This window comes from Peromyscus californicus, unplaced genomic scaffold (genome assembly GCF_007827085.1).
Source record: "Peromyscus californicus insignis strain IS unplaced genomic scaffold, ASM782708v3 Scaffold_4__1_contigs__length_199733344, whole genome shotgun sequence".
In the NCBI taxonomy this organism is placed as follows: Eukaryota; Metazoa; Chordata; class Mammalia; order Rodentia; family Cricetidae; genus Peromyscus; species Peromyscus californicus.
The window spans coordinates 150,124,634-150,151,141 of NW_026294562.1; the positions used below are offsets into that span (position 1 = coordinate 150,124,634).

A 26,508-nucleotide genomic window follows, 5' to 3' on the forward strand; every position below is an offset into this window, starting at 1 on the left:
AAAGCTCTAGAATAAGAAGAAGTAAAGTCTCCCAGGAAAAATAGACGCCAGGAAATTATCAAAGTGAGAGCTGAAATCAATAAAATAGAAACAAAGAGAATACAAAAAATTAATGAAGCAAAGAGTTGGTTCTTTGAGAAAATCAACAAGATAAACAAGCCCTTATCCAAACTAACCAAAAGACAGAGAGAGAGAGCATCCAAATCAACAAAATCAGAAATGAAAAGGGGGACATAACAACAGACATTGAGGAAATCCAGAGACTCATCAGGTCATACTTCAAAAACCTCTATTTGACAAAACTGGAAAACCTAAAAGAAATGGATAACTTTCTGGATAGGTACCACATACCTAAGTTAAATCAAGACCAGATAAACTATTTAAATAGTCCAATAACCCCTAACGAAACAGAGACAGTCATTAAAAGACTCCCAACCAAAAAAAGCCCAGGACCAGATGGTTTCAGCGCAGAATTCTACCAGATCTTCAAAGAAGAGTTAATACCAATACTCTCTAAATTGTTCCACACAATAGAAACAGAAGGAACATTACCAAACTCCTTCTAGGAGGCTACAATTACCCTGATTCCTAAACCAAACAAGGATACAACAAAGAAAGAGAACTACAGACCGATCTCCCTCATGAACATTGACGCAAAAATACTCAATAAAATACTGGCAAACAGACTCCAAGAACACATCAAAACAATTATTCACCATGATCAAGTAGGCTTCATTCCAGGGATGCAAGGGTGGTTCAACATACGAAAGTCCGTCAATGTAATACACCATATAAACAAACTCAAAGAAAAAAACCACATGATCATCTCACTGGATGCAGAAAAGGCATTTGACAAAATCCAACACCCCTTCATGATAAAGGTCTTGGAGCAATCAGGAATACAGGGAACATACCTAAACATAATAAAGGCAATTTACAGCAAGCCAACAGCCAACATCAAATTAAATGGAGAGAAACTCAAAGCAATTCCACTAAAATCAGGAACGAGGCAAGGCTGTCCACTCTCCCCATACTTATTCAATATAGTACTTGAAGTTCTAGCCAGAGCAATAAGACAACATAAGGAGATTAAGGGGATACAAATTGGAAAGGAAGAAGTCAAGCTTTCCCTATTTGCAGATGACATGATAGTATACTTGAGCGACCCCAAAGATTCCACCAAGGAACTGATACAGCTTATAAACACCTTCAGCAACATAGCAGGATACAAGATCAACTCAAAAAAATCAGTAGCCCTCCTATATACAATGGACAAAGAAGTGGAGAAGGAAATCAGAGATATATCACCCTTTACTATAGCCACAAATGACATAAAATACCTTGGGGTAACACTAACCAAGCAAGTGAAGGACCTATATGACAAGAACTTTAAGTCCCTGAAAAAAGAAATTGAAGAAGATGTCAGAAAATGGAAAGATCTCCCATGCTCATGGATAGGCAGGACTAACATAGTAAAAATGGCAATCTTACCAAAAGCTATCTACAGATTCAATGCAATCCCCATTAAAATACCAACACAATTCTTCACAGACCTGGAAAGAATAATACTCAACTTCATCTGGAAAAACAAAAAACCCAGGATAGCCAAAGGAATCCTGTACAATAACACAACCTCTGGAGGCATCACGATCCCTGACTTCAAGCTCTACTATAGAGCTACAGTAATAAAAACAGCTTGGTACTGGCATAAAAACTGACATGTGGACCAATGGAATCGAATTGAAGACCCTGACTTTAATCCGCACACCTATGAACATATAATTTTTGACAAAGAAGCCAAAAGTGCACAATGGAAAAAAGAAAGCATCTTCAACAAATGGTGCTGGCAAAACTGGATAACAACATGTAGAAGGTTGCAAATAGATCCATATCTATCACCGTGCACAAAACTTAAGTCCAAGTGGATCAAGGACCTCAACATAAATCCAGCTACTCTGAACCTGATAGAAGAGAAAGTAGGAAGTAGTCTTGAACGCATTGGCATAGGAGATCACTTCCTAAATAGAACACCAGTAGCACAGACACTGAGAGAAACAATCATTCAATGGGACCTCTTGAAACTGAGAAGCTTTTGTAGAGCAAAGGATACGGTCAACAAGGCAAAGCGACAGCCTACAGCATGGGAAAAGATCTTCACCAACCCCACATCTGACAGAGGACTGATATCCAGAATATATAAGGAACTCAAGAAATTAGACATCAAAATGCCCAACAGTCCAATTAAGAAATGGGCTATAGAACTAAATAGAGAATTCTCAACAGAGGAAACTCAAATGGCTGAAAGACATTTAAGGAATTGCTCAACATCCCTAATCATCAGGGAAATGCAAATCAAAACAACTCTGAGATACCACCTTACGCCTGTCAGAATGGCTAAGATCAAAAACACTGAAGACACCTTATGCTGGAGAGGATGTGGAGCTAGGGGAACTCTCCTCCACTGCTGGTGGGAATGCAAGCTTGTACAACCACTTTGGAAATCAATATGGCGCTTTCTTAGAAAATTGGGAATCAATCTCCCCCAAGATCCAGCTATACCACTCTTGGGCATATACCCAAGGAATGCTCAACCACACCATAAGAGCACTTGTTCAGCTATGTTCATATCAGCATTGTTTGTAATAGCCAGAACATGGAAACAACCTAGATGCCCTTCAACTGAAGAATGGATAAACAAAATGTGGTACATATACACAATGGAATACTACTCAGCAGAGAAAAACAATGACATCATGAGGTTTGCAGACAAATGGATGGATCTAGAAAAAAATCATCCTGAGTGAGGTAACTCAGACTCAGAAAGACAAACATGGTATGTACTCACTCATAGCAGGATACTAGATGTGGAACAAGGATGACTAGATTGCTACTCACATCACCAGGGAGGCTACCTGGAAAACAGGACCCCAAGAAAGACACAGGGATCACCCAATGACAGAGAAATGGAATGAGATCTACATGAACAGCATGAACATGAGTGGGGGTAGTGAAAGGCGAGGGTCGAGGGAAAGAGAGCTTGGGGGAGCGGGAGATCCCAGCTGGATCAACAACAGAGAGGGAGAACAAGGAATAGGAGACCATGGTAAATGAAGACCACATGAGAATAGGAAGAAGCAATGTGCTAGAGAGGCCCACAGAAATCCACAAAGATACCCACACAACAGACTGCTGGCAATGGTCGAGAGACAGCCTGAACTGACCTACTCTGGTGATGGGATGGCCAAACACCCTAATTGTCGTGCTAAAAACCTCATCCAACTACTGAGGGATCTGGATGCAGAGGTCCATGACTAGGCCCTGGGTGGATCTCTACGAGTCCAATTAGCGAGAATGAGGAGGGTTTATATGAGCAAGAATTGTTGAGACCAAGGTTGGATAAAGCACAGGGACAAATAGCCAAATGAATGGAAACACATGAACTATGAACCAATGGCTGAGGGGTCCCCACTGGATCAGGCCCTCTGAATGGGTGAGACAGTTGATTGGCTTGATCTGTTTGGGAGGCATCCAGGCAGTGGGACCAGGTCCTGTGCTCATTGTATGAGTTGGCTGTTTGAAACCTGGGGCCTATGCAGGGTCGCTTGGCTTGGCCTGGGAGGAGGGGACTGGACCTGCCTGGACTGAGTCTACCAGGTTGATCTCAGTCTGGGGGGAAGGCTTTGCCCTGGAGATGGGAATGGGGGGGGCAGCTGGGGGGAAGGTGAGGGGGACGGGAGGGGGGAGAACAAGGGAATCCGTGGCTGATATGTAGAACCAAATTGTATTGCAAAAAAAAAAAAAAAAAAATGATGGCATTTAAGAAAGACAAAACTTGCCTTGGTGTAGCTACTTCATAGTTCTAAAGGAGTGATATAAATAGCCAAGTCATTACTAGTTGTTTTGTCTAGTTATTATTCTCAAAATAGTTACTTCTATAAAACATCTATTAGCCTTTAGACAGTAGTTTCTGCTTTGGGGCATGTTTCTGTATATTAGCTGCACATAGCTTATAGTCTGTAATATGTACAAATAACTCTGCCTCAGAGTGTCAAAAAATGTGTATTAAATCCATTTTTAATTTTCTTACTAAAAAGAAAAAAAAAGAAAATAAATATAAGTACACTAACAAAAAAAAAAAAAAAAAAAAAAAGAACAGGCTAACAGGCTGTGAGAGTCCTGGTTAGAGCAGGCCACGTGCCCTTAGCGCCAGCGTTCACTTCCTTTACTTCAGTGACTTCCGTGCCAGCATCCCCTCAGCTCAACTCTAAACTCAGTGTTCCCTGAGGATGTGCCGAGCCCCAGATACAGGTTACTTTTCAATGTCTATGGGGGCTTCTGCGCACACTTCACCGTAAGTCTACGTGCTGAGGGGCAGCTTCTAAGCTTTTCCCCATTTGTATGCCAGCACTGTCAAGGTCAGTAACTCAGAGTTAAAGCAATAGGAAATATTAAATATAGAGAAAAACCCTTTTAAATCTGAGGAGCCAGAGAAGAGAAAGAAAAAACAAAAATAAGACCCCACCAGAGTGGAATTGTATTTCTTCTGAGGAGTATGAGATAGCCTTTACAAAAGCAAGAAAATATATCTTCTTCTTCTAAGATATATCAGTTCCTCAAAATCTGAACTGGAATTCAGCTTTCAGAATTTACACACACACACACACACACACACACACACACACACACATGCACACGCACCAACTGCTAATTCAAGTTCCTCTTGTAATTTTTCCCTCTCCCACAGCTGCACACATGTGCACAGGACAGTTCATGTGCACACGCACTCCCCAGGTTCTTATCTATGCCTACACGGAGACTGCTGTGGTGAAAGACAGAGGTGGATTCAAGTGCTACATTTGTGTGTGTGTGTGTGTGTGTGTGTGTGTGTGTGTGTGTGTGTGTGTGCGCGCGCGCGCGTTACTTCACCGAATTACACAGCCCTTGAAAGGCTTTACCACCAGCCATTTTCTCCTTTGTTATTATCGTTTACAGATTAAGGATGTTTCAAGCATATCAAATCAATGGGAAGTTTGTACTGCCGCAAAGTATCACACCATAAGGAAGTAACGGAGTACACAGTAAGGGCCCACCAGAACTGAGAAGCAGAACATGGCCTGTCAGGCCTTTTTCTATCACACACTTCCTTCTCTCTAGAACTTGTCCTCTGAGGGGCTCTCTCACCTTCACAAGTCCTTGTGTTCTGAAAGTGTGTTCCCCTAAGAGCGACATGAAATGTGCAAGCACAACAGTAAACAAAAGCAAGAGGTCCAAGTGTCCTGTGTACAGCACACTTCATGTCTCCTCCATGTGAGAAAACGACTCCCAGTCTTACCGCCAGTGAGAGTGACTTCAGGCTGCTGCTGGAACCCCAGCTTGAACAGTTACAGGAGACAGAGGACTAGGAACTCAAGGCCAGCCTGGACTCTGGCTGGTCCCTGACCAGCAAGACATGACCGTTCAGTCTACCAAAACCGTTGGTCTTGAGGACAGGCAGATGTAAGTCTGCCAGTCGGCTGAACTGTGAGGACGCACTCACGGTCTCTTCAGCAGTGACACTTTCAACAACAAACACACCTCTAGACTGGAAACTGCGCTCTTATCCCCGTAAGTATCCTCTGTGTTTTATCAACACAGATCCTTCAGAGAGAAGAAAGTACTAAGAAAGACCAGTCCCTTAAATTGGAGGATTCTGAGGAAAATTGGGATGGGTTTATGAGGCTGGCTTCGGTGTGTATAGCTGAGATTTTCTTTCAAAACAAGAAGAACTCCAGTCAGTATCTGAAGTGATGTGGACTGAATGCTAAGTGCCTGGTTGATTGTGCTGATATCCTCCTCACCAGGAAGCACTGGTTACAGGGATGAGGCACCAGGGAGCCAGACCGCAGAGGCTGTCTGTCACATTCCCTCAATCTTACTGAGAATCCACTCAAGCCAATCAGGTTCTGAAGCACAAGCACATGCATTCACACCGAACATCACATTTTACCTCCACCTGTGAACCAGAGTAACTCTGGAGCGGAACAAAGTCAAAGTAACTGTGGTGGGTTGAAGAAAATGCCTCTAAAGTGAGGGGCACTATTGGAGGTCTGGCTTTGTGGGAGTCAGTACAGCCTTGTCGGAAGAAGCGTGTCACTGTGGGGATGGGCTTGGAGGTCTCCTATGCTCAAGCTACTTCCTGTTGCCTGTAAGATGTAGGACTCTCGGCTACTTCTCCAGCACCATGTCTGCCTGCATGACACCATGTCCCACTATGATAATGGACTGAACCTCTGAACTGTAATCAAGCCACCACAATGAAATGCTTTCCTTTATAAGAGTTGCTGGGGTCATGGTGTCTCTTCGCAGCAATAAAAACCCTAACTAGGACGGTAACTAATGCTCGTAAGTTGTCACTAACAATCTGGAAAGGTCCATACAGCTTTAGATGCTCATGGAACCACTAGTGTATTAGCAGGCTGGCTCTCCAAGCCAGCCACACTTTACCTCTTACAGAGTGCAGAGAGGATTGGGACATTAAATATAACACAGAAAAGGGAAAGCTGGCAAAACTTTCTAGAATGCCTCTTTGCCTCTTCCTTTTCACTCCTGGATGGAAGACATAGCACAGGCCTCACTGTTATGAATAAGTATGTGCAAAGGTCTGCACGGTGGGCCACTGGGACAGGGAAAGGGGACGGACACTTCTCTGGTCTGCACTGAGGGTCTCTGTAGTTACACAGGAGACACATAAAGATACCGGAGAAGCTACCATACCAGGGGTTTCAGTTGCTGCAGCTAAATCTACTCACAAAGACAATCCTTATCTACTCTAATATTCAGAAAGGAACCTCTGCCTTGACAAGCTTGGACTTCCTCTTCCTCAACTAAATAGTAGTAACACACGATCAGTGCAGAGGGGAGGGAGGCGACAGTGGCAACCTCTGTGACCAGTGCAAATGGAGGTGGGGTGAACGGGGGACACGGGGGTGGGGGGTTCAGGGTAGCATGGAGAATTATGATCTGATCCGTGTTCATCTAAGTTATCTTCCAAATGCCAACTTTAAGCCGTAAAAAACGTAGTTTATTCCTTGGACAGCAGAAACTCCAACTTAGGTCTCAAGTCTGAGCCTTCACACTTGGAAAGCTTTCTTCCAGGTCATCAGCCAGAGTCTTATCAACGTCACGTAGAGCTTGAATGAAGCCTTCCACCTGTGAGTCACACAAAGAACCAAATAACTGTAGTGGAGGAAAAGGCAGTTTTAAAGACATTGATGGTTAACTATGAAAATGCTCCTCCTGAGGCTTCCAAAGCCAACAGAGACACGCAGCAGATTCACAGGTGTCAGCCAAGGCACTTCCTGCAGTCACCTGAAACACTCTAGTGGTGACCCTGGAGGTGATAGACCTCCAGCTCCTTTCACTCCTGAGCTATCACAGATCCCTGCTGCTTTCCTTTTAGGGCAGTGCACTGACATTTTATTATAATCCTCTTTGCTGACTAGTCCCCTTATGCTTTCATTCCACAGACCATTTTCCTAAAAACTACTATTTTGAAATTGCCCTCAATGGTCATAAATACTGTTATGTGAAGAACCATAAAAATGTATTCATAAAAATTAGGCTTGAGGACTAGGCACGATGGCACATGCCTTTAATGCCAGCACTCCAGAAGGCAGAGGCAGGCAAATCTCTATGAGTTCAAGGCTAGCCTGGTCTACAGACCGAGTTATAGTTTAGTCAAAGCTAAACAATGAGACCCTATCTCATGAGAGAGAGAGAGAGAGAGAGAGAGAGAGAGAGAGAGAGAGAGAGAGAGAGAAAGAGAGAGAGAGAGAGAGAGAGGAGGAGGAGGAGGAGGAGAAGAAGAGGAAGAAGAAAAATTAAAGCTCATCAGTTAAAAGAACTGGCTATTCTTCTAGAGGACCTGGGTTTAATTCCCAGCACCCACATGGCAGCTCCCAACCATCTGTAACTACAGTTGCAAGGGATCCAATGCCCTCTTCTGGCCTTTGCAGGCAACTGCACACACATGGTGCACAGATGTATATCCAGGGAAAACACACATACACACACACACACAAAAAAAATCCAAAAAAAATTTTAATTGAAAAAATTTAGGCTTTCACTCAGTATAAGGCTGTATACTTCATAACAGGAAGGAACACTATAAACCCATGCTGATTCCTTCCTCTTGAGATTAAGAATTACATACCCTCCAGCCATCTTGCCCACAAGGCATTAAATCCTACAAGGTATACTGTCATTTTTGACAATGGATTCAGCCCCCTGTACATTCACCCTACTCACCACAGGGCTGTAGCGGGGCAGGAGGCTCTGAAACACACAGGAACATTTCTGTTTGCTTAACTGGCCCTCCTTCAGTCCCTGAGCCACGGTTTCCTACAACAAACCAAAGAAACTTTACTATCAGAAAAGGAAAAATGTCGAATGCTGCATCTGGCAAACAGATAAACATCAGTATATAAAATCACAATTAGTCCCATTGGCATTTCAAACGCCCTGCGCTGAGCAGCCATGAAGAGCCTTGTGTGCCCACATACAGCTAGTCTCAGTGAAGGGCATCGCTCACTCATCCAGCTGCCTGAACGGGAAGTCTTCCTGCTGACTCCTCTCATGCACCTTCCCTCACTCAGGCTCTCATTTCTAGACTATTCCTGAAGATCATCACCCTGAAGCCCATTTGCTGGCCCCTAGCTTCCAGCCCTCAACTATCCCTTTATGCCTGAGGTTTTTGGAAGAATCTTTCCAAACTGATCCTATTACTTGCTTAAAAAAAAAAAAATTAAATAAAGAACATTTCAGTAGCACTCCAGTTTCCTCAAGATTAAACCCAAATTCCCTGAAGGTGGCATCTAAGAAGTTTCATGACATGTTTTGGGGTTTTAATCAACCCATCTTCCTGCTGTCTTCCTGTAACTTAGAGACAAAGGAACATTTTTGTTTTTTCCTCCCAAACCTAAAGCCATGACAATCTAAAAATATCTGAAAGCAAAATGAAGATGCTGTGGTGTTTGGCTGGGACTGGTCCTCACAGGCTCCCATATTTGAATGCTCTGTCACCAGGGAGTGGCTCTATTTGAAAGGATTAGGTTAGCAGGCATGGCCTTGCTGGAGTAGGTGTGGCCTTGTTGGAAGTGTGTCACTGTGGGCTTTGAGGCTTCAAAAACCCAAGCAAGGGCCAGTGTCTCCCTCTCTCTGCAGGTCAGGATGTAGCTCTGTTTCTTCTCCAGCACCACATCTGCCTGCACACCATGCTCCCTCCATGATAATGGACTAACCTCTGTAGCTGCTTTCTTTTACAAGCGTAGCCTTGGCCATGGTGTCTCTTCCCAGCAACAGAACACGGACTAAGACATAAGTATCCCTCCAGAAATTCATGTGAACAGTCAAAATGAATACACCAGGCTAGGGATAGAGCTGGGTGAGAAGCCCTGGGTTTGACTCCAAGTCCCACAAAAACACAACATTTTAAAAATTAGATCTTTACAAGAGGAAACACAAACAATATACAAATATCTGGAAAGATAATCCAGCTCTCTAATAAAAAATGTAAATAAAAATAGGACACAAATTTTCACTTGTTGAATTCAATATAAAATTACAATATCCACTAATAAGAACCAAACAAAACTAATATTTTTCACACATCAGAAATTATCAATATAAATTTTAGTAGTCTGTTTATGTGCCTAGTATTGCATGTGTGTGCACACATACACAAAACCACAGTTATTTTAAGACTAAAATAATAACATAAAACTTTCCCAAATTGAGTAAAATCGTCCTATTACTTTCATATATAAAAGAATAACTATCTGGTGGAAGGGAAGAATCAACTCTTGCAAGTTGTCCTGACTTCCCACATGTGCACCCTCCCCCTTAAAACAAAAACAACAGCAGGGCCGAGGCCGCAGTTCAGAAGTATAGTGCCTGTCTATCATGTAAGAGGTCACAGTTCACAGGTACAGCGCCTGTCTATCATGTAAGAGGTCACAGTTCACAGGTATAGTGCCTGTCTATCATGTAAGAGGTCACAGTTCACAGGTACAGCACCTGTCTATCATGTAAGAGGTCACAGTTCACAGGTACAGCGCCTGTCTATCACGTAAGAGGTCACAGTTCAGAGGTATAGTGCCTGTCTATCATGTAAGAGGTCACAGTTCACAGGTACAGTGCCTGTCTATCACGTAAGAGGTCACAGTTCACAGGTACAGTGCCTGTCTATCATGTAAGAGGTCACAGTTCACAGGTACAGCGCCTGTCTATCATGTAAGAGGTCACAGTTCACAGGTACAGCGCCTGTCTATCATGTAAGAGGTCACAGTTCACAGGTATAGTGCGTCTATCATCTAACAGGTCACAGTTCACAGGTACAGCGCCTGTCTATCATGTAAGAGGTCACAGTTCACAGGTACAGCATCTGTCTATCACGTAAGAGGCCGCAGGTCCCAGCATCACACAGGACAGGAGAGAAGGGAGGAGAGAAGACATTTTTCTGATGTCATAAGAACAACAGAGGAGCTGAGGACAGGGCAAGTGGTTGGGTTTGTGCTGTGGGATGGTCTGTATGTCAAATGTGTTGCTGATTGGTCAATGAATAAATCACTGATTGGCAGTGGCCAGGCATGAAGTATAGGCGGGACTAACAGAGAGAAAAATTGAGAGAATAGGAAGCTGGAGAGGGAGACATTGCGAGCCGCCATCAGGATAAGGAAGATGTAAAGTACCGGTAAGCCACGAGCCACGTGGCAAGGTATAGATTAATAGAAATGGATTAATTTAAGCTGTAAGAACAGTTAACAAGAAGCCTACCACGGCCATACAGTTTAAAACCAATATAAGTCTCTATGTTTACTTGATCGGGTCTGAATGGCTGTGGGACTGACAAGTGAGAGAGATTTGTCCTGACTGTGGGCCAGGCAGGAAAACTCTAACAACAAATGGCGCCCAACGTGGGGCAAGAGTTTCCACCTAAAACCTAAAAAAAAAGATTCTAAAACGGAGCTAAAAACAGCTTCCTAATTGTCTCTCTCAAATGAGCGGCAGCTGCCGGTTTGAGCTACTGGCGGGTTGCTGGCGTGCGCGCTCGACCTGCAGTATGGCGGGAATGAGGCCTCTGCAAGTGACACATTAAGCTACATTGTGGATTTAGCCTTTGCTAGTACAAAACAAAAAAAGAGGTTTCTGGGCTACACGCTGCTCCACGTGGCAAGGTATAGATTAATAGAAATGGATTAATTTAAGCTGTAAGAACAGTTAACAAGAAGCCTGCCACGGCCATACAGTTTAAAACCAATATAAGTCTCTATGTTTACTTGATCGGGTCTGAATGGCTGTGGGACTGACAAATGAGAGAGATTTGTCCTGACTGTGGGCCAGGCAGGAAAACTCTAACAACAGGTTTGCCTGGCCACTGCGCACGGGTCGGGTGTCTCTCTACTGTGGACTGTGCTCTGGTTCTATCCCAGCACAGCCGCCCCTTCCTTAGAAGGTTACAGTTCAGGATGTCAGCAAGCCACACCTCTCCTAAGACACCACCAATACTTCTTTCCTACCTTTGTTAACGCCTGAAGAATAGCAGAAAGGAATTCACACGAAATATCCTTCAGGATCTTCATATGGAAGTCATCCTGGGTTGAAGCACAGTGTGTGGGCTCTTCTGTGTTGGACTCTGCGGAGTTCTCTGGTTTCTTCTGACAATGTTCCATATTTTGCAACACCCGAATTAAGCTGTCAATTAGGGGAAGAGCCACTGCACCAAATCAAGAGAATGAAACCAGCCAGGTAAGCATTCATTTGTTCATTCACTCATTCATTCATTCGTCTATCCATCCACCCGCTCACAATGAACTAGTGTTACACACGTTTTAGGGACTATAATTAGAGTGGTTTCTGCTTCTGATTCCCACTTTAACTTCTACCAATGGTGTCTGTGACCTACAAGCTCTAACAAACTGCTTCCCCACATCCAAGTTGGTTTTGGTCAGTGCTATGTCACAGCAGCACACAAAACTGGAATAGTCCCCAGCCTACAGAGCTCCTCTGATGAGGTAAGGAGGGAGCGAACTGTGACAGGAGCTAGCACCGACGTCCATGCTCTGCCGACATAAAAACTACATGAAGTCTGGGCGGCACAGCAGACGGCAGTAAGAAGGCCTAGTCCGGCAACAGCAACAAAGGGACGCTCCTGTCTCACACAGAAAACTCCCCGGGGGTTACTAGAAAGATCTCATACACACAACAGCATGGCAGTACTCACTGGCCAAGCCGCATGACAACCCAGAACAAGATAAACACATCTGCACTAAGAGATAAGACTCCCTCAGTTTTCACATCAAAGCAAGAAATCTCTGAGGTTTAGGGGTGAACGGCTTCACAGCTGACACCATGACATCTGCACTTTTAGCTCAGGCCTCCCCCCAGCTCCTGACTTAAAGTGCCCCTCACCACCCTCCCTGGACACCCCCGGCAGTGTGTTTAAAGCCAGTTGTCCTTGTCTCAATAAGCAGCATGCCAGAGATCCCTACCCTTTCCCCATTCCCTCTCCCAGTCTCTAAAATGAACAGTCTGGTAGAACACTCCCACATTTTTACTGTTCCCGCCTCGATCAAAGCCAGAGCACTGCTTGTCTTGAAAGCCACACAGCCGGCCAGCCCTTCTCCCTTCTGACCCACAGCTCCCTACATTTCTCAGCACACGGCCCTCTACAGCCACAGAGCCTCACCCCGCTCCTCCAACACACAGGGACCTGTGCTTCTCTTCCCTTCACTTGTAACTCACCCCCCTCTCAGCCACAGAGCCTCACTCCACTCGCTCCTCCAACACACAGGGACCTGTGCTTCTCTTCCCTTCACTCATAACCCGCCCCCCCTCAGCCCCCTCTCAGCCACAGAACCTCATTCCATTCGTTCCTCCAACACACAGGGCCCTGTGCTTTCAGGCATGCTAGTCTCCATGGGCAGCATTTCCTCCCAGGTACTCACGTGACGGCTTCCACTAGCTCCCTCAGGCTGTACTCAGTGTCACAGTGTCAGTGAGGTAACCTCTCCATAAATAAAGAATTGACACTCAGACACTGTGCTTATTTATAGAAAAAAAACAAAAAACAAACTTAAAACAGGAAGAGATCAAAACACCCTTGAGATGCAAAAACAAGCACCTTAGGCCCAGTAACACTAAATGGAGAAACTCTAGAGCCATTCCCAATGGACAGGAAGAAGATAAAGACATCTCTACCAGTTACTTAAAACACCAGACACTAAGCAACCCACTTAGATAAGAAAAAGGAGTCAGGGAACAAAAAATGACAAAAGTAGATGTGACTTAATAGCAGATAAAGTTCAAGATCATTATGGGAACTACTAGTAAAAACAGTAAGACAAAAGCTGGAGAGATGGCTCAGTGGTTAAGAGCACTGGCTCCTCCTCTAGAGGACCCGGGTTCAAACCCCACCACCCATATGTTGGTTCACAATCCTTTATAATCCCCATCTCAGGGGATCCAACATCTTCTGCTGGTCTCCACAGGCACCAGACATCTGGTGTACATGTGTGCATGCAGGCAAAACACGCCCCCCCCACACACACATACACAATCAGTCAATAAATAAACAAACAAATAAATACATAGAATTTAGGAACAGTAAGACAGGAATGTGGATGTAGCTTGGTGACAGGATTCCTACCTACATGTGCAAGGCCCTGGGTCCGACCCCAAGCACAGCAAAAACAAACTACAGCTAAGTCCATAAAGGTTCAATCAAAGTGAATGCACATCCACAGCCTCCATGAAGTCCGACATTCCCCAGTGGAAGAAAGTATGTGACAGAGAACAGCGATTCAAAAGATAAAATGTGCAGGAATAAACCTCATAAGAATGCAAGATCCGTACGATGAGAAGCCTCAAGCCACTTCTGAAACGGACCTGCATGGTGCATTCCTGGACATGCCACACTCAACACAATACCAATGAAAACATCAGAAAGCACACGGGGCTTTGAACTCTTCACCCTCATTCAGCACTAAACAAGTCCAACAGTCAAAACCACCGAGATATCAGACTGAAGAGAGACTGACCTCACTGGGTACTGAAACATACAACTTATCAAAAGTACTCGGCGACTGATCGTGAGCACAACAACGGGGTTAGTAAATACACAGAGGACTTCAGGGAGTATTCGTGACAGAAGCAGGGTGGTACCTCTGGGCAGACTCTGGGCAGAGCCACACCGTTCGGTGCCGCTTCCTTTTTGATGCTAGGGACTGAACCAGGGGGCACTCAGGCTAAGCAAGCATCTCACTACTGAGCTGGACCCCAAGCCCCTCCTCGAGGCCCTTTTATAAACTTTATAATACTTTTGTATTAAGCACTTAACATTTTATGTTACTAGGGGAATAAGGGTGTTTTCTTTTTAAATGGAAAAACCTGAAAAAGAAAGCCAGAGAAGAGGAGACGCGGCCTGGCACCTGTGATCTGGCGGGCACCGGTTTCGTTTGGTGAGCAGACACCACACTTGCCTTCTTCTCTGTCCAGGTGCTCCTGCTCGGACTGGGAAGCACTGATGGCAGACAGTACCGAGAGCACAGAGGCCAGCACCGTCTTCTGCTCCTGCAGGATGATGGGCGGGTCCCCCGCTTGGCAGAACTCATGGCACACCAGGTCAAAAAGGAAATTCCATGTGGCTTTTCCAGTATCAGGACACTGCACTTAAGAAGTATTTCACAAGTAGTAATTTAAAAATAGTGAGTGCTTAAGTGAGCAACTACAGCACGTTCCAAGGTGGTCACCTTACCGATTGCCTGAATGCCATCATCCACTGTGGTAAGCAGCTGTAAGATGTGCATGTAAACATCCAGCCCTTCCAGGGTTTCAGAACTAGGCAGACAGAAATGGCAAATGCACTCTTAACTCCCCTGTTTAGAGGACAGCAATCATCCATTCACTCAGCAGCTACACATGACCTTGTACTAAAGCGCAGAACGTGAAACGGCCAACTGAATGGAGTCTGCTCATTAGCACTTACATTAAAACTGGGAAAAGGGAAAAATGCATGTGTGTATGTGTGTGTCTGTACGTGAGTGTGAATGTGTGAATATATATGAGTGAATGTGTATGAGCATATATGTGAGTGTATGTGTGTGAATGTCTGTGAGTATATATGTGAGTGTATGTGTGTGAATGTGAGTATATATATGAAGTGCATGAATGTGAGTGTGAATGTGTGAATATATGAGTGAATATGTGTAAATATATATGTGTGTGTGAATGTGTATGAGTGTATATGTGAGTGTATGTGTGTGAATGTGTGAGTGTATATATAAAGTGTGTGAATGTGAGTGCGTGTGTGAATGTGTGTGTGTGCATGTGTGTGTACATATGAGGTGTGTGTGAGTCTACACATGTGTGACACTGACATTTCTACAGGAGATGTGAGGCCTACAGCACAGATACCATGTACTGACGCTCCTTAGACTCCACAGCTCAGCCTAGCTCCCTCGCTGAGAACACCAGAGCCACAAAAACCCAATTCCTTCATCAATGGTGTGTATCCTTGGAACTCAAAACGCTGTGTCTTCAACCAGACAATTAAGTGAGAAGAGTGCACAATTAAATGGCTCAGCTGTGTTTACTCAAGTATCTGTCACTTTGGGGCACTTAATGTCAGGGCTGGGAGACAGAGTTGGTTAAGATGCTACACCCACCTTCACAAGTGTAACGGTCTGAGAGGAAAGAAGGTAATTAAAGGAGCAATTACCACAAAACAAAATGAATTCAACACTAGAAGGCCCAGGCACTAAAAGACCACACAGAAATTTAGTCAGGGAAGAGGGCTTAAGAGAAATGGTGTTTCCATGATAATCTGAAGAGGCAGGTGTCTGCGGCATTGGAGAGACACCCTGAGCAAAGGCTTGGAGGCAAGAGGGCCTGGTTCATCTGCGGAATGCAATCTCACATAGCTGAGGTGGAACAAGGAGGAGCAGACCTTGTGTGGAGGCTTGTGAGCCAGTTTTGTTTGTTTTAAGATCCAAACTATTTCCTAAGGAAGGCTACCGAAAAGCCTGGAACATGAGAGCAAGATGGGCATTCGCTGCAGAAGCAGCTCCAGGGCTGAGGCTCGGGAGAAGCACGCCGGAGGGCAGGCAGCTCAGAGGGCAGAGTGTGGCACTTAGACAACAGGCCTGGCTGCCAGGCTGGGGTCACAGCAGGAGTCGGAAGCACGGCTTGGAAGCTGACTGGCCCTGAGGAAAGAGCTGGATAGGGAGGAGTCAGTAAGGGCTTCTCAATCTCCCACCTTCTCCAGATGGGATACTGGCAACACCATTTACTGACTGGAAATAATACTCAAGAAGCAGATATGTAAGTGGCTTAATCTTCATTTGATAAAAGATAGAAAATTGATAGCTTTTAACGTAGCCTCGTAAGTTCTGAGAATATGCTGTTAACAACTAAGCAGATAATTCAAACGTTAATCTTACAGTTATTAGTGATAAACTGTTTTAACGACCTATAAACTACTGCCTCTCATGACAAGACATCAAAGCCCCCAAGTCGATCATCTACACAGATTGGTGTACGGACACAAGGAGGAAGGAGAGAGAAAATAAATATGCTCAATGGAGCTGTTTCATGTTCAATGTAAAATACAACAAGAAAATCTTTTCTCCTTGACTGTTTAAAATACATAAAATTGCCATCAGTAACTACAGCAAGCTGAACACCTATGACCAAGTCATCCTGGAGTAAATGCTTTGAACCCTTACGATTCTTGCAGAGGAACTATTCTGCCACCGCAAACCTAAGAGAGACTGGCTGCATACTGAAACTAAGACTCCTCCATCTAAGGATGCTTGAACAATTGAATTTTTCCAGAACATTCTGTACATGAGTTCACCTACCGTACTTGTTTGGCGGCTTCCAGTACACAGGGGACAATCGAAAGCCCCGGCTGCTCTTCAGAGTCCTCCCGGGGTTGGTCCAGAGGCCAGGCAGTCCCATTTCTAATCCACTCCAACATGAGCGTTTCATCCAAGTCGAAGAGCTTGTCCACGACCTCCCCCACCTTCACCAGCAAGTCCACTGCAGTGAAGACAGGGTTCAACTGAGAACCCAAGTGTCTGAAGCTACAAGGGGGAGGTACCACTCCTCCAGCTGCTCAAGAGCCACATCTGCCAAGGTGTCGCTTCCTTCCAGGGGGTCTCCAGGAGCCTCTTTAAACTGGCTTATCTTCCTTCAGGGCAAAGTGGCTGTTTGGGGCTGGAGAGATGGCCCAGCCATTAAGAGCACTTGCTGGCACTCCAGAGCACCCCGGCTTGATTCCCAGCACCCACACTGCAAGCAGCTCACAACTGTCTGCAACTCCAGTCCTAGGGGATCTGATACCTCCTGCTGGCCTCTGTGGGTACCAGGCAGACACCAGCATGCAAGTGATACACAGATATACATGCGGGTAAGCACCCATAAATTTAAAAAATGAAAACATAAAATTTAAAATGAAAAGTCTAAAGTAGCTTCCTCCAATGTACTCTCATCTCTCTCCCCGGATTTCATGGTGACTCACCATTTGTCGAACTTGACATGATGAAGCAAACACTAGTGTAAATAGATGGATGTTCCCGGATCCTCTCAACCCAGACACTGGCCACTTCTGTCTGGGAAAGGCAAGTAAGCAACAACCTACATGACAGATGTGAGCTCAGTATCTACGTGGAACACAGCAAAGGCCGCCAACAGTCCAGAATTCATCTGCTTTCCCGGGTCCCCGATGAGGGATTGACAGACCCCAGGGAGAGACAGGCTTACCTGCTGGTCTCTAGCAGAGTGGGTGGGTCCGAGTCACACAAACACTGCAGAAGCACCTGCCTGCAGAGCCACAGTGAACCATGAGCTTCACTCATTGGGAAGAACCAGCTTTCATTTTATTTTAAACATTTTTTTTTAATTGTAAGACAAAGCATAAATGCAGTGAATTCTAGAGCAGTGCTTCTCAACCTTCTAACACAGTGACCCCTTAATACAGTTCCTCATGTTGTGGTGACCCCCAAACCATAAAATTACTTTGTGGCTACTTCATAGCTGTAATTTTGCTACTGTTACGAATTGTAATGTAAATATCTGATATGCGACACCCCACCAAAGGGGTCACGACCCACAGGTTGAGAATCCCTGTTTTAGAGCAAACACTCATGTTTCTAAGGAACAGAGCAGAGTTGCCTATTTGCAGCTCCCTTTGCGCCCCCAATGTGTTCGTTCCTTTCCCACCTTGAAAGGGTAACCCTGTCTTCCCCAGAAATCATCTCCTTGCTCTGCTCCATAGTTTTGTTAATAGATTTCTGATTTTGCATTTAATTTTATATGAAAGCAGCTATGGTTTTTCCTTAAAACATCTTTTGGTTATCTGTGCATCTTTTTATCTGTTTCTAAGTGACACAAAATCATTGTTCATGTGTTCTTCGATTCATCCTGGAACACCTTGTGTATGGATGTAACAAAAACAATTCAAAAGGCCCAGGTCCTTGACGACAGGGATAAACCCTTACTACCCTCTGATAAGGACAATCACTTTAACATATGCTGGACACAGACCTCTTTAAGATCCTAAGTTAACAGCCATGAACCACCACCAAGAAAATGAGTATGCCATCAAATGGATCATGTTCTCAGATCCGATAACCACCGGAGACGCCACTATTAAAAAGCCCTCTGCCCAAGGCTTCCTGGCTTCAGAAGAGAACCAGCCTCTAGGCTTGTCCTTTTAATCAGCCTTTTAATCCCACAGGGAACTTCTTATCTTCCAGTCTGTGGGCGAGTCCCACTCCCTGATTTAAGTCAAAGTTCTCAGAGCAACACTGTTCAGCACTTGAGTTTCCCAGACTAGTTCTGGGTCCTTGGATTCGCTAGGCTCACACTGTTCTGGGTTCCGGCCAGCGGCCCCTAGCTCACCTTAGGCTCTTCACATTCTTCTCCCTGCCCACCTGCTCACTGTGATGACTCATGCCTTACCGTGGATGCCCAGGCTCGGTCCTGAGTCATGTCCATAGCGGCTACAGAGGCCACATCAACACACAGGTGTCCCGAGACAATGAAACACCACACTCCACACTTACTTCTAGGTACCAGGGTTCCCTTGGGATAGAAACTTAGAACCCATCCTGAGAAACACGGCTATTAGGTAGTAGGACTTACCCACGATCCTCGCAGCTGCTGATGGACACACATATGTCCTGGAAACAAGCCATATTCCCTAAAATTCCCACACAGATTTCCTGTCAAATCAAAGAACACAAGTCACAATGGCTGTGAGGTAAAAGCCACAAGAATAACAACGTCAACAAAAACTTCTACTGAACCAAGTTTGGGGGGAGGAAAGGAGGAGGCAGAATATGGAAGTTTACTGATGGCACCCAGATTTATATAATTGGCTTATACAGCTCACGCAGTTGAGAAGGAATAAAAGACACAAAGGAAGTCCAAAGGCAGAAATCACAGTTGAAGAAACGCTCTGGTGGAAAGCGTTCTTAACATGGACAACTAATGGAGAGAGCACAGGAACGGGAGACGGGAAACATGAGAAATACAGCAGAGGAAAAGGATCAGGATTAAAAGGATTTGACTGTCATGCTCAGAGTTTAGACTTAATATGGGATGGCATCTGGAGCCATGAAGGTTCTCAGAGAGGGAACACAACACAGCGAAGCACATTATCCATGTATCGTTTCACACAGTAGTCACAAGATGGGGACTGTATTGTCCCCACTTTTCAAATGAGGAAACCCCGGGAGGACAAGCAACCTGCCTAAGGTCTCCAAGTGGGATAGAGCAGCAGTCCGGAGCTGGGTGTACCAAGGTACTCCGCCTAAGAAGACATGGCTGCTATTATCAATGAGGGGTGACGGCGGGCATGGAAAAGCTCAGAGCTGAAGATCCTAGAGGGGAAGGCAAACAGCCTGTCAGAAGGTGAAGAGAGAGTGTAAGGCACAGCTCACGGGAGTGAGGTTGCCTCGGTTTCCCAGTCAGAAGTACCAGTCCTATCAACAGGAAAAATTAAGAAGAAAGGACCCAGTGCGTTCACACAGAACAAGGTTCCCAAACTGGCTGGGACGCCACACTCAGGGGGTTTGCCAGCAGTTTCTAAGCCCCATCAACTCTCCTGACTCAGAATCTCCAGGGTACAGCCTCGGGAGCTGGTGTTTACTAAGTGCATCGGGAGTTCTTATGATCAGTGTGATGATCACTGAATTAGAACAGAGGATACGGGATTAGAAAATAGTCACGCAGGTGGAAAATTCCTGAAGAAGGTTTCAAGTGACACCAGTTACCAAAGGGGAGTCAGGGCTTGTGGCACTGCAGGAATGGAGCTGTGACTTAGGAGAGTAAGACACGGAGCTAAGCTGCCTGTGGTGTGGCATGTGCCTGTATCCCTAGTGCTTTCAAGATGCAGATGGAGCCTGCAGGCTCAACCCCGTATCCTAAGTGTACCCGGGCTCACGAGGGAAGTGACCGTTAACGAGAACAGGGTTGTGCTCTCTGGACAGAGTCCAGACTCAGGCACAGGAAGAAACAGGAAGGGACAAAAGCCGATGAAAGCAAAAGAGGGACTAAAGAGTTTAGTTAAACGCAGGCGGGTCAAACATTGGGAAAAGAGCAAGCAATCTGGGGCAGAAAACACACAATCTCTTATACACTAGAGAGGTAAGGAGTGACCTTTCTGCTGAAGACCAAGCTCCTGTCTGGGCTGCTCATGGGAGTCCCTGGTAGATGTCAAAAACTGCTTAGACTCCCACATGTGGAGATGTGGCCTGACTTTTGAAGGTCCTCCAGGACAAAGCTTTTGAAAAGAGTATGGCCCTGGTCTAAAGTACTGACATCACCTGGGAACACAGCGGACACCCAAGTCCGGCCCCGACCTACTGGACCAGATGCTTTTGAGGTGGGTTTGGCACCAGTGACCTGGGACATCTGACGTTTAAGATCGGTGGCCTAGTGATTCCATCATATGGCCACGGCTGAGAACCACTGTTGTAGCAGGCTGTGGCCAGGACACATTTACAGCAGTGTGGCTAATTCCTGAACTAATCATGATTCATATAAAAAACAGTAAAATCGAGGGGAATGCTACCAAATTGTCAGCACTTTATGTTAATATATGGACCCATTATGGGTAGAGAATCCCACTAAATAAAAACCTTAATTCAAGGAGCTGGAGAGACGGCTCAGCAGTCAAGAGCACTGGCTGCCCTTCCTTCCTGGTAGTCACATGGTGGCTCCCATCCATTTACAATGAGATCCAGTGCCCTCTTCTGGAGTACAGGCATGCACGCAGACAAAGCATCCATATCCATAAATATGTAAGTATCTTTTAATCTTCATTCAACATTCAATTTGTAATACACCCCACGGAATTTTCCACTTTGTCTCAAAGGAAAAGAAGCAACACTAACCAGGGTTACACTGGAGCTGGGAGAGGCTCACACTCCAGCTCCGTCTTCACAAGGGGGGTGAGTCTGGACACATTATCTTAGTTTGAGACTTGGCTCTTTATCTATTACGTGTGTCTCAAAGGAGGAGTAAAGGCCGAGAGTAGAGAGTGGATGTTCATAGACTACAGTCACCCAACACACACTGACAATCACACATCGTGTGCACTGCACACAGAGACAGACACGGCAGGAAAGCTCGGGACACTGCACTGCTCACGGAGTGCACTGCACACAGAGACAGACAGGAAAGCTCGGGACACTGCACTGCTCACGGAGTGCACTGCACACAGAGACAGACAGTAAAGCTCGGGACACTGCACTGCTCACGGAGTGCACTGCACATAGAGACAGACAGTAAAGCTCGGGACACTGCACTGCTCACGGAGTGCACTGCACACAGAGACAGACAGGAAAGCTCAGGACACTGCACTGCTCACAGAGTGCACTGCACACAGAGACAGACAGGAAAACTCGGGTCACTGCACTGCTCACGGAGTGCACTGCACACAGAGACAGACAGGAAAGCTCAGGACACTGCACTGCTCACAGAGTGCACTGCACACAGAGACAGGCAGGAAAGCTCAGGACACTGCACTGCTCACGGAGTGCACTGCACACAGAGACAGGCAGGAAAGCTCGGGACACTGCACTGCTCACGGAGTGCACTGCACACAGAGACAGACATGGCAGGAAAGCTCGGGGCACTGCACCACTCACAGAGTTCCAGTTGCTGCTCTGGGGAGCTTGCTCTCAGCAATGACCACAAGGCAGAAAAGTGCCACACTGAGTAACAGACTGAAAGGGAAGGGAAGGCCAGAAATGGTGGCATGCTGGTGAGCCGGGATGCAGACCGCCCTCGACCAGGAAGAGCGTGCAGGTAGATTGTACACCAGAGTTCTCACAATCAGACTGTGGGAGTCCTGACCAGCAACAACTTTAAGACATTGTTAGGCAATGGAGGGCTTTGTGAATAAGAAGAACAATGAACTGAGAAATAAACAGCGGGTCTAGGCACTGTTTCTGGTTCTGTCACTTATTAGCAGCCTAGTATGGTTATGCCTATCTGGTTTCCACAGATGTTAAATTATTGCTCTCCCTAATCTAATCCAAATCTAAAATTCTAAATATCTAGTCATTTCAAGGAGTATGTTACCTAAGAATGTCCAATAAGTATTTTTACACCGATTTATTTGCATAAGCAAAACTAGAGAGAAGAACTGTACACACTTACTCTTAATCGGGGGCACCTGGATTTGGCCAGCACTCCCATGAATATGTCAGGAGCCTTAAATTCTTGGAGAAATAAAGCCACATCCTACAAACAAAAAAGATTAGCAATTTTGATGCTGCATACTGCTCAAGCTCCAGAGCTCAGACAACCCTAAAAGTTTAATTTCCTGCTTACTTCCTTTCATCCGCAAGGGGAAAATCAAAGGTCAGGAACAGTGTCAAAAAGACACAGTAAGCCAGGAAGTGGTGGTGCACACCTTTAATCCCAGCACTTGGGAGGCAGAAACAGGTGATCTCTGTAAGTCCAAGGCCAACTCGGTCTACACGACAGCCAGGGCTACACAGAGAAACCTTGTCTTGAAAAATACAAAACAAAAAACCCAACCAAATAAAAAGACAAATGTACCAGAAGAGCCTTTGTGGTACTCGGTCCCAAGACAGTAGAACAAACCCATAAGCAAATCTAACCCTGACTGAGACACACCAGAGAACAGCCCTCCTTTTATTCTGCACCGAATACATTTTTTCTGTCCATCCAGAATTCTCATTAACTTATCCAAACACATTTGCTGACTGCCAGATTTAAGTTAGAAGCTGGGGGTGAGAAAGGGGTATGGAGAAGGAATCAACTCCTAAATCCTACCCTGTAAGAACCTAAAACTGAGATAAGTGCTACTGAGTTACGTCCAATATTGGGACTTGGGTTTCCAAAATCCTTCAAAGAAAAAAAATAAATAAAGACCCCAAAGAGATGGCACTCACCGAGGAATATAAGGTGCAAAAGTTAAATCTGTTAGCTTTGAGGTATGCCAATTATAAAACACACACTACATAATAAAGTTTCAGTCGATGATGACTACATATATATGTATGTATGTGTACATGCATATATACATATATACATATATATATATGTATATATGTATGTATGTCAGTGGCCCCATGAAATTATACTGCGTAGTGATGTCATGGCTATCTTAGTTCACATTTATGTTAAATACACTATGCTGTCCATAGGACGAAACTGTATGTATGTTCAAGGCACAATTTTGACATTAATAGCTCCTAGGACTTCATACCCTGAACCACAAACTGGAGAGACTACAGTCCCTTGAACAGTGAAGGAATGAATCTTTTTAAAACCTCTTCACTCTTGAGTCTTTTCAGAATTTCACTTCCATCCTCATACCTCATCCATGGACATATCCCAGACTCTGCAAATTTCATTCTCCATTTCTTCAGCAAGCTCCATCTGCTGCTCATCATCATCTGAGCCGGACTTGTCACTTTCAAGTGTGACAATCTTCAGAAACATAAAGAAAAAAAAGATCAGTTAAAATACTCAGTGTTCTCCAAGTAATATTATCACTTAGAAGTCTCCAAGAGAGTATCCCTAAAGCATTTCCTCTGGCAAAACAGTTTTTAAAACCTAGAGCCTTGGATAGATCTACACGTTCTATATTCTTGGAGTAAACAGTGTCTGTAGGCAACAGAAAAACACAGGAATGAAATGTCAACAATAAACTTGCGCTTTCAAACAGTTTAGGATTAGTGTAGAAAAGACATGGAAACTGAGTCACAATAGAGAAGGCGGACTTAGCTGAACTGGTGAAGGGCTATGGGAGGAAAAACGAAGGACCAATGACCTGTTCCTGGGAGAAGAAAGACATTTCTCTTAAAAGAAGAAAGTGAAGGGCACGACTCTGTCCTGGCGAAATGAGATGAGCATTCAGAGGTGCGTTCAAGAGTTCAGAAAGCACAGTACACGTCTGGAGATGGCCAACAGACTACTGGTGATGGAACACAACGTTAAGTTAAGTAAAAGGAGGCTGAAGGGGATGCGACCAGCCTTGGAGCCCCAGTTAAGAAACAGAAAGTTTTCTCTTATGAATAACAAAAACACCCTTTAAAAGTAATAAAAAGGAAGTCTGTTTTGGCCACTATGTAGAAAAACGGCTCTGAAAAAAACAAAAACAAAAACAGGAATTGGCGGTATGGAAGGCAGTATGCAAAAAATCTGACAGTTCCTGTAAACCAAACACATTTCAAGCACTCTACTGTCATTATAATCTCAATCTACATAAAAAACCTGTGTACGACAATACTGGTTATCTTATTTTATACAAAGTGTGAAAGAAACCGAGGCTCTGGGTTAACTAGCACGCTTCCAGCATGGGATGAGCTCGTGTCTCGGAGATCAGGGCTGTCTGACTCCAAACTATGCACTCCACTATGACAAGAGCCGACGAAACAGGAATGGCAGAGTCTCGACTTCAGAAGTGACAATGGGGCTGGGAAGCAAAATCCGAGTGAAGTATGTGCGTGGTGGTGCTCTGGGAAGTTAGGAATTGGCACCGCGAACCTCCAGCATCCCATCCACTCCCTTGGTTCCGAGGGCGCCTGCGCGAGTCTCCCCACCTGGATGAGCCCGCTGAGGACGCCGAAGAGCCAGTGCTTGCTGTAGACCGTGCTCCCAATGCAGTCTCCCCCGGCCAGGTCCTCCTCGTCCTCCTGATCGCAGCTAGGCGGCGGAGGCGACGGGTTACGGTCCATGCTGGCGCGCAGAAACCACGCCGGAAGCCCGGAGGAGGCGAGAGGACGTGCCAGAGAGCCCGACGCACCCAGCGCGGCTCCGCACAGCGCCCCCTGCCGTCAGATTCCTGCAGAACGGGTGGGAATCTCCCCCAAAGTGTCCACCCAGGACCAGGCGTGAGCATGGAAAGCACACATCAGCATTACCTTTGTCTGGACCGAAGAGGGCAAGGGAAGGGGGAAAAAAAAGAGGAGGAAAAGGATTATAGAGATGCTTGGATGTGGGACTTCAATACAAGCTGAATCTGGATGAAGAACCGAATATATAAAACAAAACTTTTACGTCTAGAAGAAACTGTAAAGAACATTTTATGACCTCAGAGATAGGGAGGGTTTTCTTAAAATACACAGGAGCCTAATGTGAGAAACTGCCACATTTCTCAGACTGGGGAGATGGCTCAGCGGTTAAGAGCACTCACTGGTCTAACCGAGGATCGGGTTCCTGTTCCCAGCATCCACATGGCAGCTCACACCCCTCTGTAGCTCCAGTTCCAGGGGGATCCGATGCTTTTTTCTGGCCTCCGCGGGCACCAGACATGCACAGACACACATACAGGCGAAATACATAAAATAATTAATTGCTACATTCCTATCATTCTGCATAAGGCTCAGCTGGACATGGTAGCTCACACCTGTGACCTCAGCACCTGAGAGGCTGAGGAAGGGCATTGTCACAAATTTAAGGCAGTCTGTGCTTCACAACGAGATGCTGTCTAATGATGATATGTACGTCTTCAAATTGGGGGAAAATCAGTCTATAAATAACATAGGCTCAGGATCAAGAACAATAAAATCTTATAACTAATAAATCAGTAAGAAAGAGACAACTCATTAAGAAAACAGACAGAACATAGAAATAGGCAATTCACAAAAGAGGAGACAAAACTGAAGGGGCTGTTTAAAGGATCTCCAAGTCTGGTTTATGTAAAATGCATGAAGGTCGGGGACAGAGCTCACGTGTGCCAACTATGCCCGAGGCCCTGGGTTCAGTCCCCATTCACAAAGATACGTACATTCCATGGAGATGTAAATTTAAATCAGTGTAAGTTACCACTTTGCATCCCCACAGCTGAAATCTGACCACTCCGAGTATAAACAGGATGGCGGAGAGGGGAGAATTCCACACACTGAAGAGAGACTACACCTGAGCACAGCTACTTTTCAGGGCAGTGTGATCAAAGCTACTTGATTTCAAGAATGGTGACCTATT

General features: G+C 45.2%; 1 protein-coding gene across 2 annotated transcripts; it reads right to left on the reverse strand.

Annotated features, from left to right (window-relative positions):
• Positions 1-7,038: 7,038 nt before the first annotated feature.
• Positions 7,039-25,294, reverse strand: Saal1 (serum amyloid A like 1). 2 transcript variants are annotated; one of them, XM_052761480.1, is made up of 12 exons: positions 25,125-25,294; positions 23,896-24,009; positions 22,708-22,791; positions 19,183-19,262; positions 17,800-17,859; positions 17,558-17,673; positions 16,896-17,076; positions 14,792-14,874; positions 14,466-14,705; positions 11,556-11,752; positions 8,287-8,379; positions 7,039-7,188 (listed from the first exon to the last, which is right to left on the reverse strand). In XM_052761480.1, exons 1-12 carry the CDS (start codon positions 25,257-25,259, stop codon positions 7,096-7,098), a joined length of 1,476 nt encoding a protein of 491 aa, XP_052617440.1. In that variant the 5' UTR covers positions 25,260-25,294; the 3' UTR covers positions 7,039-7,095. The 2 variants fall into 2 exon arrangements, with proteins under 2 accessions (XP_052617440.1, XP_052617441.1); XM_052761481.1 differs by having other exon boundaries at positions 14,517-14,705; positions 25,125-25,293.
• Positions 25,295-26,508: the final 1,214 nt, after the last annotated feature.

Excerpts from the sequence above, each read along its gene's own strand:
- Saal1 (XM_052761480.1), bottom strand. The coding sequence starts at position 25,259 with ATGGACCGTAACCCGTCGCCTCCGCCGCCTAGCTGCGATCAGGAGGAC. Across the intron at positions 22,792-23,895 it reads GGGATATGTCCATGGATGAG|GATGTGGCTTTATTTCTCCA; the intron begins GTATGAGGATGG and ends TTTTGTTTGTAG. Across the intron at positions 7,189-8,286 it reads TGCCCCGCTACAGCCCTGTG|GTGGAAGGCTTCATTCAAGC; the intron begins GTGAGTAGGGTG and ends TGTGACTCACAG.